This window comes from Narcine bancroftii, unplaced genomic scaffold (assembly GCF_036971445.1).
Source record: "Narcine bancroftii isolate sNarBan1 unplaced genomic scaffold, sNarBan1.hap1 Scaffold_154, whole genome shotgun sequence".
Taxonomy (NCBI): Eukaryota; Metazoa; Chordata; class Chondrichthyes; order Torpediniformes; family Narcinidae; genus Narcine; species Narcine bancroftii.
In genome coordinates this window covers 1,346,043-1,360,779 of record NW_027211889.1, presented here as the reverse complement: position 1 = coordinate 1,360,779, position 14,737 = coordinate 1,346,043, and the positions used below count along the sequence as shown (strand labels likewise).

The window sequence follows — 14,737 nt, the reverse complement described above, 5'->3', positions numbered from 1 at the left end:
AACCTCCATCGATAAGCTGTCTCAGTTAATTCAGTCCCTAAACATTTAATGAAGGATATGAGAATAACCTACTTTTATATTCTGCAAAATTAAATCTACTTGTAAATGCACAGAAATCAAAAATACATTTATTCTAGAGAAAGAATTATGCCGAGCTGAATAAAGTGAATAATCTTTCTCAGTTGGATTTAATTTCCTCCAAATTTCCACTAAATTTAAATCCTCCATCATCTTAAACAGTCTTTTTGCCATTTTAGTTCTTTCAACAATTTTTGGAGATTTGTCCAACAAGGGATCCAAACAACAGTTAAAATCTATTCCGACTAACACATTCCCATATGCCTGATTCGAATTTAAAAATGTCCCTGAAATAAATGTCTGATCATCTTCATTTGGTGCATAAACATACATTAAAGTCCAACTTTCAGAAAAAAATCTTCCAATTAACAATCAGTACTCTTCCAACATTATCAAAAAAAAATCCACAGCAAAAAGTTTATTTTTATTAACTAATATCACCACGCCTCTAGTTTTAGAGTTTAATGAAGAAAAAATTACATGTCCTGACCAATCTCTCTTCAACTTCAAATGTTCTTTTTCTGTCAAATGAGTCCTTTGCAAAAAGACAATATCTACTTTTAGCTTCTTTAAATTTTTATTTTTTCTGCCTTTTTCTCCTTTGATTGTAATTCAAAAGATACATTTTTACGTTTCAAAATAGCTACATCTTTAGCCTTAGAATTAAATGAAGAAGAATATACATGCCCAACCCAGTTCCTTTTTAATTTCACGCTTTCCTTCACATTCAAATGTGTTTCTTGTAAAAAAGCAATATCAATTTTCATTTTCTTAATATATGCCAAGACCCGCTTACGTTTAACCTAACTATTTAATCCTCGAACATTAAAAGTAGCAAACCTCAACTTTGACATATCTACTATTATTACTAAATACCAATAATATCTTTCTATAAAAACTCAAATTAATGTATATAGGCCCTCCAATAAAAAAATCACAAATTAAAAACTAAAAAAAAATTAAAAATAAAAAAAATTTAAAAATAAAGAAAAAGGAAAAAAAAAGAAACCCCCCCCCCAAAAAAAAACTACCAAAAGGTAGTAATCCCCTAAACAAAAATTGGGTGTGGGTCACCCACCAGTGGCTGATGACTAGTAAAGAAAGTCCAAATCTCTCCTTGCCCAGCCAAACAGTCAGTAACATCAAAATATTATAAGAACAAAAGAAAAAATAGAATAAGAAAATTCTTTTAACCCAAAAGACTCCAATCTTGAAAATCCCATTTCAGAAGTTGGACTCTTTCCATTCCTGTTTTTTTCCCATTTTTGCCATTTCTTCCTTTTCCAGAGCTACCAAAGTTTTCTTTAGGAGATAATGCTGGACTATGTCTTTGTCCTCTTATATCTGGCCATGAGTCAGCAAAAATCATTGCTTCACAATCAGTTTCAAAAAACCAAAATTGATAGACTCCGTAAAACACCTTCAACACTGCAGGGTAACGAAAAGTAGACTTATAACCTTTATGCCACAAAACTTCTTTAACTGGATTGAATCGACGTCGACCTGATGCATTTCCAATAATGGAGACATTTTCCTGTGTGCTCCCTCCATTGAAATCAAAAGGCTTTCTACTTCTTGGGAACACGCACCTTCTTCCGGGGAATGGGTAATTCCAGCGCCATCCTTCATTTGGTAGCAATAGATTTTTTTTCAGCCCGCACAGGAAATCTTTGGGGTCTAGGCAATGAAGAAATTGAGCCAGGGGCTGTTTCAGGTCGTCTAGTCCCCAGATCCTCAGCACTTCGAAAATGGATATTCTTATGAACTTGAGGTTTAATCTTTTTACCATTAGTGGCCATAATAATTGCTTGATACTTTAAACTAAAATTTAAAAAGTTTAAACTTGAAAACAAAGGTTAAAAAACAGGTATTTAAAAATCTGGCCAGAGAGGTCGAGATTACATGTCTAGACTCTACGCTATCTTGCCACGATCCCTACTTTTAGCTTCTTAATATAATCTATCACACATTGCCTTTTTATTGGGTGATTTAAACCCTTAACATTAACAATTGTAAAACTTAAATTACTTATTACAACTTACACAATGGCACCCAATCTTTCACAATTAACTTAAACAAAAACCCTCAACCAACAATAAAAAACACTAGACTCCCCCCCTGAAAAAACTGCAACACACTCGAGACACATACCCCAGACACATACCCCAACAATCACACACCTCCCACACACACACCCTACACACAACCCCCAACACGCATCCCCAGACACACATTCCACACATACAAGCCCCGACTCACACCCCCCACAATCACACACCTCCCACATGCACACCCCACACACACATACACATCCCAGGAACACAACCTCACGCTCACAAACTCCCACACATACACTCTGCGCACACACACACACATATCCCCCATACACATACTCCCCCACACACAACCTCTGACAGATATACACAAACACCCTTCGACACTCATACACACCTTCCACACCCTCACTCCACAAACACCCAATGCACCCACAGTCCCCTTCCCACACACCACACCTACACGTATACCCCGACGCACAACCCAGAAACACCGCCCACATACACCCCTCACACACACCTTCACACATGACCACCTCCCACACACAACTCACAAAATCAACTCCCAGCCACACATCCCACACATAAACGCACACTCACACTCACCCGATACAACCCCTGGACAGATAAACCTCCCACACACATACCCGTACACACATCCTCTCACACTCAGTCCCCCCCACACACACCCACCCACACCCCATATACCTCTCACACACAACCCCAAACACACACACACCTTCACACTTGACCACCTCCCACACACAACCAACACAAAATCAACACCAAGCTACACACACACATACACGCACACTCACACAATACAACCCCTACACAGATAAACCTCCCACACACATACCCGTACACACATCCTTTCACACACACAGTCCCCCCCACACACACCCACCCACACCCCATATACCTCTCACACACACACCCAAACACACACACATTCACACTTGACCACCTCCCACACACAACCAACACAAAATCAACACCCAGCTACACACACACATACACGCACACTCACACAATACAACCCTACACATCTGCTCCAAAAAACATGGCCCCAATGGACATCCCCCACTCACTCCCCACATACACACCCCACACAATCATAACCCTACAGACTTCCCCACAAAAACAATAACATACCCGTCCCACACACACCCAACACAAACCACACACACACCCATTCATAGACCTCCACCCATCCCCAAACACATACCCCACATACACACCCAGCACATGGACGCCCCTCCATATTCACCACCGCATTCACACCCCTGCACACACAACCCACGCACAAACCCATTCCCAATCATGCCCCCTACACACTCCCTCCCTCGCATGCACTGCCACACTTATTTCTCCGCACACACACCCTTCACACCCTTGACACAAACATTGCCAGACAAATCCCACCATGCACACGCACTAATGCGACCCTGCACAAACACCTTCCCACACAAGTCCCTCACACATGCACTCCCACTCACATTGCCCTACACACACATCCCGAACTACATACCCCTACACACACACACCCCATAAATACGCCCACACACACACTCCCTCATACAACCCCCTCACACACAAACCCGCAAATCCACCCACCCACACCACCCCACACATATTTCCCCCACACTCATGCGCTCACACACAGACACACACACATTCCCTCCACGTATATCACACACACACACACACACACACACACACACACACACACACCAACCCTCCATATGCAAACCCCACACAAGCCACACATCCCATACCCACACACACACTCTCTATATTCAAATCCCACACACACACAAACCCCACTCATAAACACCACACAAGCACAAAACCCCTAACACACACAAACTCACACACAAAAACACCACACAAACACAAACAACCCCCACACTCAAATCCACCCCACACACTAACCCACCACACACACTAACCCACCACACATACACACCATACACACCTCCCCAAACATCAGAGACTTACCCAAATTCCCCACACACACAAACCCCAAAATAGCGCCCATGGTGGAAGTGAGGGCATTGGTGCAGTCGCTGACCCATGGGGAGGTGTGGGTGAGGGCATTGGTGCCATCGCTGATGGAGGGAGGGGGTGGTGCCGTCGCTGATGGAGGGAGGGGGGTTGGTGCCGTCGCTGATGGAGGGAGGGGGGGTGGTGCTTTCGCTGATGGAGGGAGGGGGGTTGGTGCTGTCGCTGATGGAGGGAGGGGGGTGATGCCTTCGCTGATGGAGGGAGGGGGGTTGGTGCCGTCGCTGATGGAAGGAGGTGGATTGGTGCCATCGATGATGGAGGGAGGGGGGTTGGTGCCATCGCTGATGGAGGGAGGGAGGTTGGTGCCATCGCTGATGGAGGGAGGGGGGTGGTGCCATCGCTGATGGAGGGAGGGAGCTTGGTGCCATCGCTGATGGAAGGAGGGGGGGTGGTGCCATCGCTGATGGAGGGAGGGAGGTTGGTGCCATCGCTGATGGAGGGAGGGAGGTTGGTGCCATCGCTGATAGAAGGAGTGGGGTGGTCCCATCGCTGATGGAGGGAGGGTGGTTGGTGCCATCGCTGATGGAGGGAGGGAGGTTGGTGCCATCGCTGATGGAGGGAGGGAGGTTGGTGCCATCGCTGATGTGTCAAGGGGTGCAAGATGACGTCGTCATTGACAAGTATGGGGATGGAAGTAGCGCTGACAAGCGGGGTGGGGGCGCATGCAATGCTTGCCATGACCTATATACGTTGGTGCCCCACACAGACACTGACACACACACTCACCCTGCCACACACACCCACTCACACATACACACCCCCACACACACCCCAAACCCACACCCCTCACACACTCCCCATACACCCATCCCCCACAAACTCACACCCCTCACAACCACACACACACCCCTCACACACACCACACATAACCCACACCCACACCCCTCATACACACACCCTCACACATGCCCCACAACACACACCCCTCCACATCATCTCTCCACCCATCCCACACACTCTCACCCCCCACCCACACATCCACACACTCAGACACCCCCACACTGCCCCCTACACATATTCTCACAAACACACATCTACACACACTTCCCACACACACCCATCCCTCACACACACACCACATTAACACACCATACACACACCCACCCCCACACACCCCACTCCCCACACACCCACTCCCCACAATCACACATCCCTCACAAACACACACCACACATAACCCACACACACTGCCACACACATACCCCACAACACACACCCCTCCACAACACCCACCCACCCATCTCATACACACTCTCACCCCCCACCCACACACTCAGACACCCCCACACAGCCCCTACACTTATCTTCACAAACACTCATCTACACACATTTCCCACACACACCCCTCTCTCACCCATCACTCACACACACACACCCCACACTAACACACTATACACACACCCACCCCCCACATACCCCACTCCCTACACATCCACCCTCCACAAACACACATCCCTCACAAACACACACCACACATAACCCACACACATACCCCTCATACACACTCCCACACACATACCCCACAACACACACCCCTCCACACCCCCATCCACCCATCCCACACACTCTCACCCCCCATCCACACACTCAGACACCCCCACACAGCCCCCTACACTAATCCTCACATACAACCCACACACTCCCACTTACACACACCCCACACACACCTCTCACACACACCCACAAACACACTTCCCACACACTCAGACACCTTCCACACTGACTCCACACAACACACAGACCACACACAATTCCCACACACACCCCACACACCCACATACTTACACACACTTCCCACACACACTCCCACTTACACACACACCCCACATCCCCACACTTACCAAACACTCACCCCACACAAACCTCTCACATCCACTTGCCACACACTCAATCCACACACTCAGACAACTCCCACAGTGACCCCACACACACACACATCCACACTCCAATAGAATCTCTTTTCTCCCTCTCCCCTTAATCCCGTCTCTGAACCAGATTCTTGTATTTAAAGTAGACTTTGTTCCTAGACGAATATAATATGGGTCTGGAAGTCGGGATTTAGAATGAAAGGTTCTGAAAATCGTTCAGGATAGGTCCCCCCAATTATTTCGGGGCAAATTGGAAGATGTTCTTTTATATCAGCGACATGTTCTATCAGTGAGATAATTTTGTCGAGTTCCTTCCATTTGACGTCGATGTTGTGCTTTGTACAAATGTCTGCATATATTTGTTCACTTATGGAAAATGGAAAGAAGGAAATGCACACACGCACACATACCCACTCCCACACCCTCCCACACGCACACATACATACACACAACCTCCCTCACACCCCTTCTTACACACGCCCACACACATACCTACCCAAAAGGACCCAAGCACATACACTCCACACATATCCACCACACAATCCTACCCACACACCCCACACACAACCCCTCACCCATTCCCTCCATAACCCCACATGCAGACCCCAAACACACACCCCAATCCCACAAAACTCCAGACACACATCCCAATGATTTTGGGGCAAATTGGAAGATGTGCTTTTCTATCAGGGACGTGTTCCATAAGTGAGTTAATTTTGTCGAGTTCCTTCCATTTGACGTCGATGTTGTGCTTTGTGCAAATGTTCTGTATATATTTGATCGTTGATATATTTGTATATATTTGTTCACTGTTCTGTATATATTCTGTATATATTGTATATATTCTGTATATACTTTTTCACTGTAAACTAAAGCCCCACATATCTGCACACACACCCTCACACACACACCCTCCCCCACACCCCTTCTTACACACGCCCACACACATTCCCACCCACAAGCAACCATGCACATATAACCCACACACATCCACCGCACAATCTCACCCACACACACCACACACATCCACTCACACGTTCCATCCAACACCCCAATACCTGAACATGCAGTCCACAAACACACACCCAATTCCACACAACTCCACACACACATCCCAAATCCCACACACAACCCCAACTATTTCGGGGCAAATTGGTAGATGTGCTTTTATATCAGGGACGTGTTCGATAAGTGAGATAATTTTGTCGAGTTCTTTTCATTTGACGTCGATGTTGTGCTTTGTACATATGTTCTGTATATATTTGATCGTTGATATATTTGTATATATTTGTTCACTCTTCTGTATATATTCTGTATATATTGTAAATATTCTGTATATACTTTTTCACTGTAAATAAAACCCCCACATACATGCACGCACACACACACTACCACACACACCCAAATGCCAACAGACACTCCCACTCCCTCACACACACACACACACACACACACACACACACACACACTTTCCCTCACACCCCTTCTTACACACGCTCACACATATACCCACCCACAAGCACCCATGCACTTATACCCCACACACATCCACTACACAATCTTAAAAAATCAAACAAAAGATGAGAAACATTAAATCGGACTGACCCGACAGGACGGAGGAACTAAGGTCGTTTGGAATCAGCAGATGCGATAGAATCGGCAATCTCCGTCAGGCCGAGGGACCTTGAAACACCACACAAGTACAAACTAAACTGGATGAGAGGGTCCTTGCAGAGAAATGGATTGGAGTCAATCCACAGGACCCTCAGAGCAACAGAGAGGATCACTGGAGTCTCCCTCTTCCCCATCAGTGTGATCTAGCAGGATCCTTGTCTGAAGAGGCCATGCCAAATCCTGGAGAAGCCCTTTGACCCTGCCCACAGCATCTCTCAGCTGCTCCCATCAAGGAAGAGAAAGGAGGATCAGAACCAGCATCAGCAGGATGAAGAACAGCTTCTGTGCAGGGGTCGGGAGAAGGTTGAAGCACCAAAGGAACTGCTCCCACTCACCATCCGAGTGCAAACAGAGAGCGCATGTAAAATGTTCAATGATGGGAATGTATGGACATGATACTAAGGGCTGAAAGAGACTTGGAACAGGGTTTTTTGTGGTCGATCATTTATTACGAATAAAGTCTTACACGAAAGGGCAAGAAGCAGCTAAGGTTGTTCTTTCCACACAGATCTACTGTTAGTCCTCTAATTCTATGGGAACTGTCGCAGGGTTGTAGCTCCCAGTTGTTGGGATAGGCTGACACAAAGTGGTAGGTCCAGGTACTAATGAGGATGCCATCAGATGGTTCCCCACCCCCCACTCTCTCCCCACCACCACTGCCAACATCAGTTCTTTGTATTACAAATAAAGATGAGTGAAACACAGAAGTCTGCAGACGCTGTGATTATAATTACAAACACACCGACATGCTGAGGGAACTCAGCTATTCTTTCCAGCATTCAGGCCTGAGCCCTTCTTCAAGGAATAAACAGAATAACCCAGAAGCAGGAAATCTCAGAAAGGCTCAGAATTCTGGTTAGGGGACAAATCCAGCCCAACAAAAGGTGTTAATTGGATGTGATAGGGATGAGGTTTTTCATAGCAGGCCGAGCGACCATGTGGTCAGGCGGGCTGAATCGCTGTCCCAGTCAGTTGGTACAAGATGGCATAGGCCCCCCTTCCCTTCTCACGAGAAACATGCGTTTGGCGACACATATTGCCTGAGAGATGTTGCCACATCCTGGTTGCACGTCACTGGGCAGGCAATGACTACGCAACGCACTGACATCACTCCCCTAGACCAGTGCACCCCAGAGAGGAATGAGGTCGTCCCCTAAAAGCAGCACGAGAGATTCACATAAAGGCAGTTACTGGTTCACTTCATACTGTGTGGAGGTGCTTCATTTCAGTAGCACCACCTTTAGCAGCCACGACAAGACCATGAACAGGCAGTCAGCAAGAGAATGGGATGGGGAATTGAAGCAGGTGGCCACTGGGAGATCCCCGCTCTTGTGGCGGACATGGAGAAGTTTTTGTTTATAGGATAGCTATGAATCTCGATGAAAATACAACCAGTATAGGTTTTACTCATTCACAGGCTTCCAGAGAACAGACTGGGAGAGAAAATATAAGTCTTTAGGCCAGCAAATCTTCCAGACAGGGATCAATGATCAATTCTTCCCAACAGGGTCCCAGGCTCCAAAATCCATGATGTCTTCCTTGATATTTTTAATGCAGTAGCGCTAACTGACTACCGATCGAGTCAATGAGCTGCCAAAAGGCAGCCCATTCATAAATTGGTTTCCTGCCCAAACACAGCTGATGGAGTCTGTTACCTATCAGATGTGAATTGTCAAAAGGTATAGTAAGCGTTCAGTAACCTTAACAACACCTTTCAGTGCCAGCTTGACATTGTTTCTGCCCAGAGGTAAACGTCTCATGTCCCTGCCCATTGGAACACGTCTCCAGGAGACCAATGACAGCTTGGTGCAAAGGGGATACCCAATGTGTGCCGGTGCCATTGATGGATCACATATTCCCATTATTGCCCCCAGCTTGCATGCTGCAGCCTACTACAATCGCAAAGGCTGGCATTCAATGGTTCTGCAAGCGGTGGTCGACCACAGATTCTGGTGAGCTAAGCCTTTATTGGTCTTTATCACATCACATCTCAATGTCTATCACTTCACTGTGCTTTCCATTCACGTTACAGCTTCTCAGATGTGTTTGTTGGCCGGGCAGTACCCATGATGCCCGAGTGCTTGCCAACTCTCCTCTGTATAGAAAGGAAGAGGACCAGGGCGGATACCACTTCCCACCTGACGTGAGTGTTCACCCTACAAAGCTCCATGTGTCAATCTTATGTATGCTTATTGTGTCAACGGTCATGTGTATGAATTAACAACATTCTCCATTGTTGTGCCTGCAGGTGTCCAAGGATGTTAATGGAGTGGAGGTTCCAGCGCATCTTGTGGGTCATCTGGCATATCCACTACGAAATTGGCTGATGAAGGGGTTCACACAGCACCAAGGACTGGATCTGGATCAGCAAAGATTTAACAAGGCCCTTAATTCTGCAAGGATAGTGGTGGAACATGCATATTGCCGTCTAAATGGCTGCCGGTGGTGCCTGTCCAACCGTCTGGATATCTCTACCACCTTAGTCCCAGGTGTTGTGTTTGCTCGCTGTGTCCTGCACAATATATGTGAGATTAACAAGGAAGACTTTCTGTCAGAGTGGACGTTGGTTGAAGCAGATGGTCCTGCACCCATTAGCACAGATTGTCGCAATCAGCAGGCCCATGGGCACCAGGCCATCCATTCTGCCATTTTGTCCATCCTGTAAGGGTATGACCCTGCCACCTAGCTCCTAATTTCCACAACTTGTTCCCCCCTCCACCCTCCCCACCCAATGCGACAACATGAGCCTACTGCCTGGCATGTTATGTGTTCTCGTGAAGTAATGGTTGCATATAAATGAGACTTGTGTGCTTGTCAAAAATGTAATAAAAAACATTTTTTGAGAAATCTTATTGCTTCATAAATATCTGAGTTCGATATAGCAATGTAAACATTTCACATTATGTTTAAACTAGATGTAAACCATGGAACGGACAAATCACATTGCAAATACACTCCACACTTGAACACCGCAGAACAAAAACAAAAATGGTAAACACAACAAACACATCCACCCGGCACCACAGCATTTCTGTGTTGTGCCGATTATACCTCTCGGAGGAGGGTTACCAAGTTCATTTGGCAGGCGCATCCTGCGCATTCAGGTGGCCTTCCGGCAGCCCATATTGCCATTATATGCGGCTTTACAAGTGGGGCATTTGGCCACCTGAAAGTGCCTTTTCTAAGAGTTCCTGTATCTGGCTCATTCCTTGAAGAAGGGCTCAGGACTGAAATGTTGGGAATATATCTTGATCTCCTATGGACACTGAAAATCCGGGCTGAGCTCCTCCAGCTTAACGGTGGGTTTTTAAGCACCACATATAGATGCACATCTCAAGACAAGGCCACAAAAATGTGCCACCTGGGAAAATTGCATAACAGGGGCATCTTGTGGTTCCACTTGGCTGCTTCTTACATTATTTGGCCAGGACTTTCTTTGCAAATTTCCCAACACCTATTCTGTGTTTTCTCCAACCTGTCAATTCAAATACACTTGTTTTCTTACTTCTCCAGTTCTTGGTTTCTCTGCTTCCTGACCTGCTTTTTCCAGCAGTTTTGTATAACTTATATTCCAGCAGTTGCTGTGGTTGAACTTTTACTGATTTAATGAATTGTTTTCATCAGAATCTAAATGTGCTTGAGTCCACGGTCAGCCATGTAAGCATTGAAATGGGTGGCCACTGGGAGATCCACCCTGTTGCAGCAGACAGAGTTGAAGTGCATTAAATGCACCCAATCATTTGGTCACTGCAGCCACCATTTAAAAAATTCAAGAGGTTCTGCAGTCTGTGTGTCAAGAAATCCCTCTGCACCTCTGTTTTTAGTGGGAATCCTTCAACCCTGAAGTTGTGCTCTCTCGTCCTTGACTCCTCTAACATGGGAGATAATTTTACCACATCTACTGTATCCAGGCTTCTCAACATTCGAAGTGCTTCTTAGGACCCCTACCACTCATCATTCTTCTGAACACCAAGGAGTATAGTCCAAGATCCATCAAACCTTCCTCATATATTAATCCCTTCATTCCAGGAATCATTCTTGTGAATCTTCTGCAATGCCAGCACATCCTTTCTTCAATAAGGAGCCCAAAACTCTCTCCGCTACTGCAGGTGCTGCCTTGCCAGTGTCTTCTTAAGCCTCAACATCACATCCCTGCTCTTATATCCTATTATTTGCGATATGAATACCAACATTCCAATCAGCTGATTGACCACCAACATGGAAGTTAACCTATGGGGCATCCTGCACGGCGATGCCAAGGTCCATCTCCCCCAGAATTTTGAATGTTCACCCTATGCAATAATAATCTGCCCTTTTATTCCTTCTCCCAAAGTTCATGACCAGACATTTTCCTACTTTGGAATTCACTGGCCTCTTCTTTTTCCATTCTCCTAATCTATCTGTCTCTCTGCAGCCTTGCTGTTTTCTCCCAGCTACCTGCTGCTCTGTAACGGGTGAAGAAAAAGAGATGGCCCCCAGAATTGTTTCCCAGCATTTCTGCACACCTGCAGAAAGCCACATAACACAGCAATTGCCTTCTGGTCGGTCCCCCTGATAGTACAGATTCTAACACCAATGTGTATCTGTCCAGAGTGTAGTGTAGGATGACTGTGATTGGCTGAGAGTGTAGCCACACCTACTGGCAGGTCTTAAAGGATTTCTCCTAGCCAGACCAGGTCATTCTGGACTGGTCGACCCACGTATGATATGCTCCAGTCTTTTAGTTAATAAAAGTCTTGGTTTGGATCAACAAGTGTTTGGTTCTTTCGACGCACTCTGCAATGTTCCCCCTTCCTGCACCTTTGCTCTCTGAGATGTGTCACCAACAGTGTCCTTTCCTTCTTTCCTCAAAATAGATACTTTATTTTCATATTTCAATATGTGCGCAACTCGGAGTTCACAATATTAGCCAAGAGCTGTTAAAATTCCCGGGAAAACATTGCAAATTATAAAATCTTCTCAAACAATGAAAAACCATGTACAAAAGTGAAAACAGTGACTCCTGGTGGGCCAGGTAAAAACTATCGGGAGATACATAAAAAGGTGCCTTTTTAGAATCTTTTTCTGCTCATGTAGAGAGGATTTTGAAGGTTAATTGGAAACTATTTTCAGAGGCTTGGACTTGGATGAATTTGTACGGACTGAATGAAGATGATGTTCACTCTGTTCCTGATGCATTTTTATATTTGAATCAATCAATGAGAATATTATGGTTGGAGGAGATTTTAATTGTTGTTTGGATCCGTTGTTGATTAAATCTCGAAAAATTGTGAAAAAAAAACAAAATGGCGAAAAGAATAACTGAGTTGATGGGGGATTTAAATTTAGTGGAAATATGGGAATGGAGGAATCCGACTGAAAAGGAATTTTCCTTTTATTCTGCACGTCATGATTCGGTTTCAAGAATAGTTTTTTTTGGTATCAGCCCATTTGCAGGGTCGAATCAGACAGGCTGAGTATAAGAGTAGGATTCTGTCAGATCACTCATTATTGTTAATTTCACGTAGTATCGCAGAGATGGTGGAAACTTGTTATTGTTGGTGATTTAATGAAATGTTGTTAAAAAAAACCTGAAATTATTACGCTTGTAAGAGATCAGATTAGGTTTTTTTAGAAACGAATAAGGGATCAGTTCAAAGTAAGTTTATGTTATGGGATACTTTAAAAAAGATATTTACGAGGTCAAACTATTACTTACACAGCAAAAGTGAAGAAACAATATATAGCAGAAATTCAGGACTTAGAGAAAGAAATTGCAACATTAGAGAAGACATTTCAGAAAAATTCAACTGAGGATAATAAAATACAGTTGTCCAAATTGAAGCTTTGTTATAATACAATTGTGAAAAAATAATTCAATGATGGAAACAGCTCTACTATGAGTTGAGGGAGAGAGCACATACGGTTTTAACTTAGCAATTGGAAACTGAACAAGTGCCTAGAATGCAGTTAGGAGAAATTCAGAGATAACATAAACCACAGGATATTAATGATGAATTTTGTACATTTTATCGGGACTTTATCTGAAGGGAATTCGGATATGGAGCAGATTGATTGTTTTTTGTCGAATTTAAATTTACCTTTATTAGAGGAAGAGGATATTAAGACTTTGGATGGTTCATTTACTGATTTGGAACTTAAGGAGGCGTTACAATCTATGACAAGTGGAAAATCCCCTGGAGAAGATGGATTTACATTGGAATTTTAGAGAAATTTTTATGATTTGTTATTTCCGGAATATTCTGATGTACTGAAGCTCGCCACTGATACAGGTTTATTTCCAGAATCGTTTTCAAGGGCATTAATAACACTCATCCCAAAGAAAGACAGAGATCCATTAAAAGTTGTGTCATACAGACTAATATTAATAAATAATAATATTGAATGTAGATTACAAAATTGTAGCAAAGGTTTTAGCAAACAGATTGGCTAACCTTTTACCGCAATTAGTACATGTGGATCAAGCAGGATTTATCAAGGACAGGTATTCAGCTGATAATATTACTAAATTAATTACAATAATTAATGCTTCAAGACAACTCAACCAGACAATGATATTAGCGCTAGACGTGGAAACGGCTTTCCACAGTGTGGAGTGGAATTTTTATTTAAGGTGTTAGAAAAATATAAATTTGGACCACTCTTTACCAGTTGGGTTAAGGCATTATATACTAATACTCCTGCTCGGGTGATGACAAATGGGCAGATTTTGCAGGCATTCAATTTGTTTAGATCCACTAGACAGGGTCGTCCGCTGTCACTAGCCTTATTTGCATTAGTTATAGAACCAAGCAATTAGGCAAGAAATGAATATTAAGGGAATTACAATTGGTGGGCAAGAGTATAAAATTAATCTGTTTGCAGATGATGTGTTGATATATTTGTCTCAACCTAAGAATTCTTTCGAACCATTACAAAATTTGTTGAAAAGATACGGGGTAATGTCAGGCTATAAAGTAAAGTGAGATATTACTAATATCAGATGGAGATTATTCA

General features: G+C 44.4%; 1 protein-coding gene across 2 annotated transcripts; it reads left to right on the top strand.

Annotated features, from left to right (window-relative positions):
- The first annotated feature begins 4,702 nt into the window (after positions 1 to 4,702).
- LOC138750491 (uncharacterized) lies at positions 4,703 to 10,588 on the top strand. Of its 2 annotated transcripts, none has more exons than XR_011349362.1 (2): positions 4,703 to 9,884; positions 9,990 to 10,588. XR_011349362.1 is itself a non-coding variant. In XM_069912561.1 (2 exons), the coding sequence occupies exons 1-2, from the start codon at positions 9,537 to 9,539 to the stop codon at positions 10,404 to 10,406; spliced, it is 765 nt and encodes a 254-aa protein (XP_069768662.1). In that variant the 5' UTR covers positions 4,726 to 9,536; the 3' UTR covers positions 10,407 to 10,588. The 2 variants fall into 2 exon arrangements, 1 of the variants encoding a protein (XP_069768662.1); XM_069912561.1 differs by having other exon boundaries at positions 4,726 to 9,884.
- Positions 10,589 to 14,737: the final 4,149 nt, after the last annotated feature.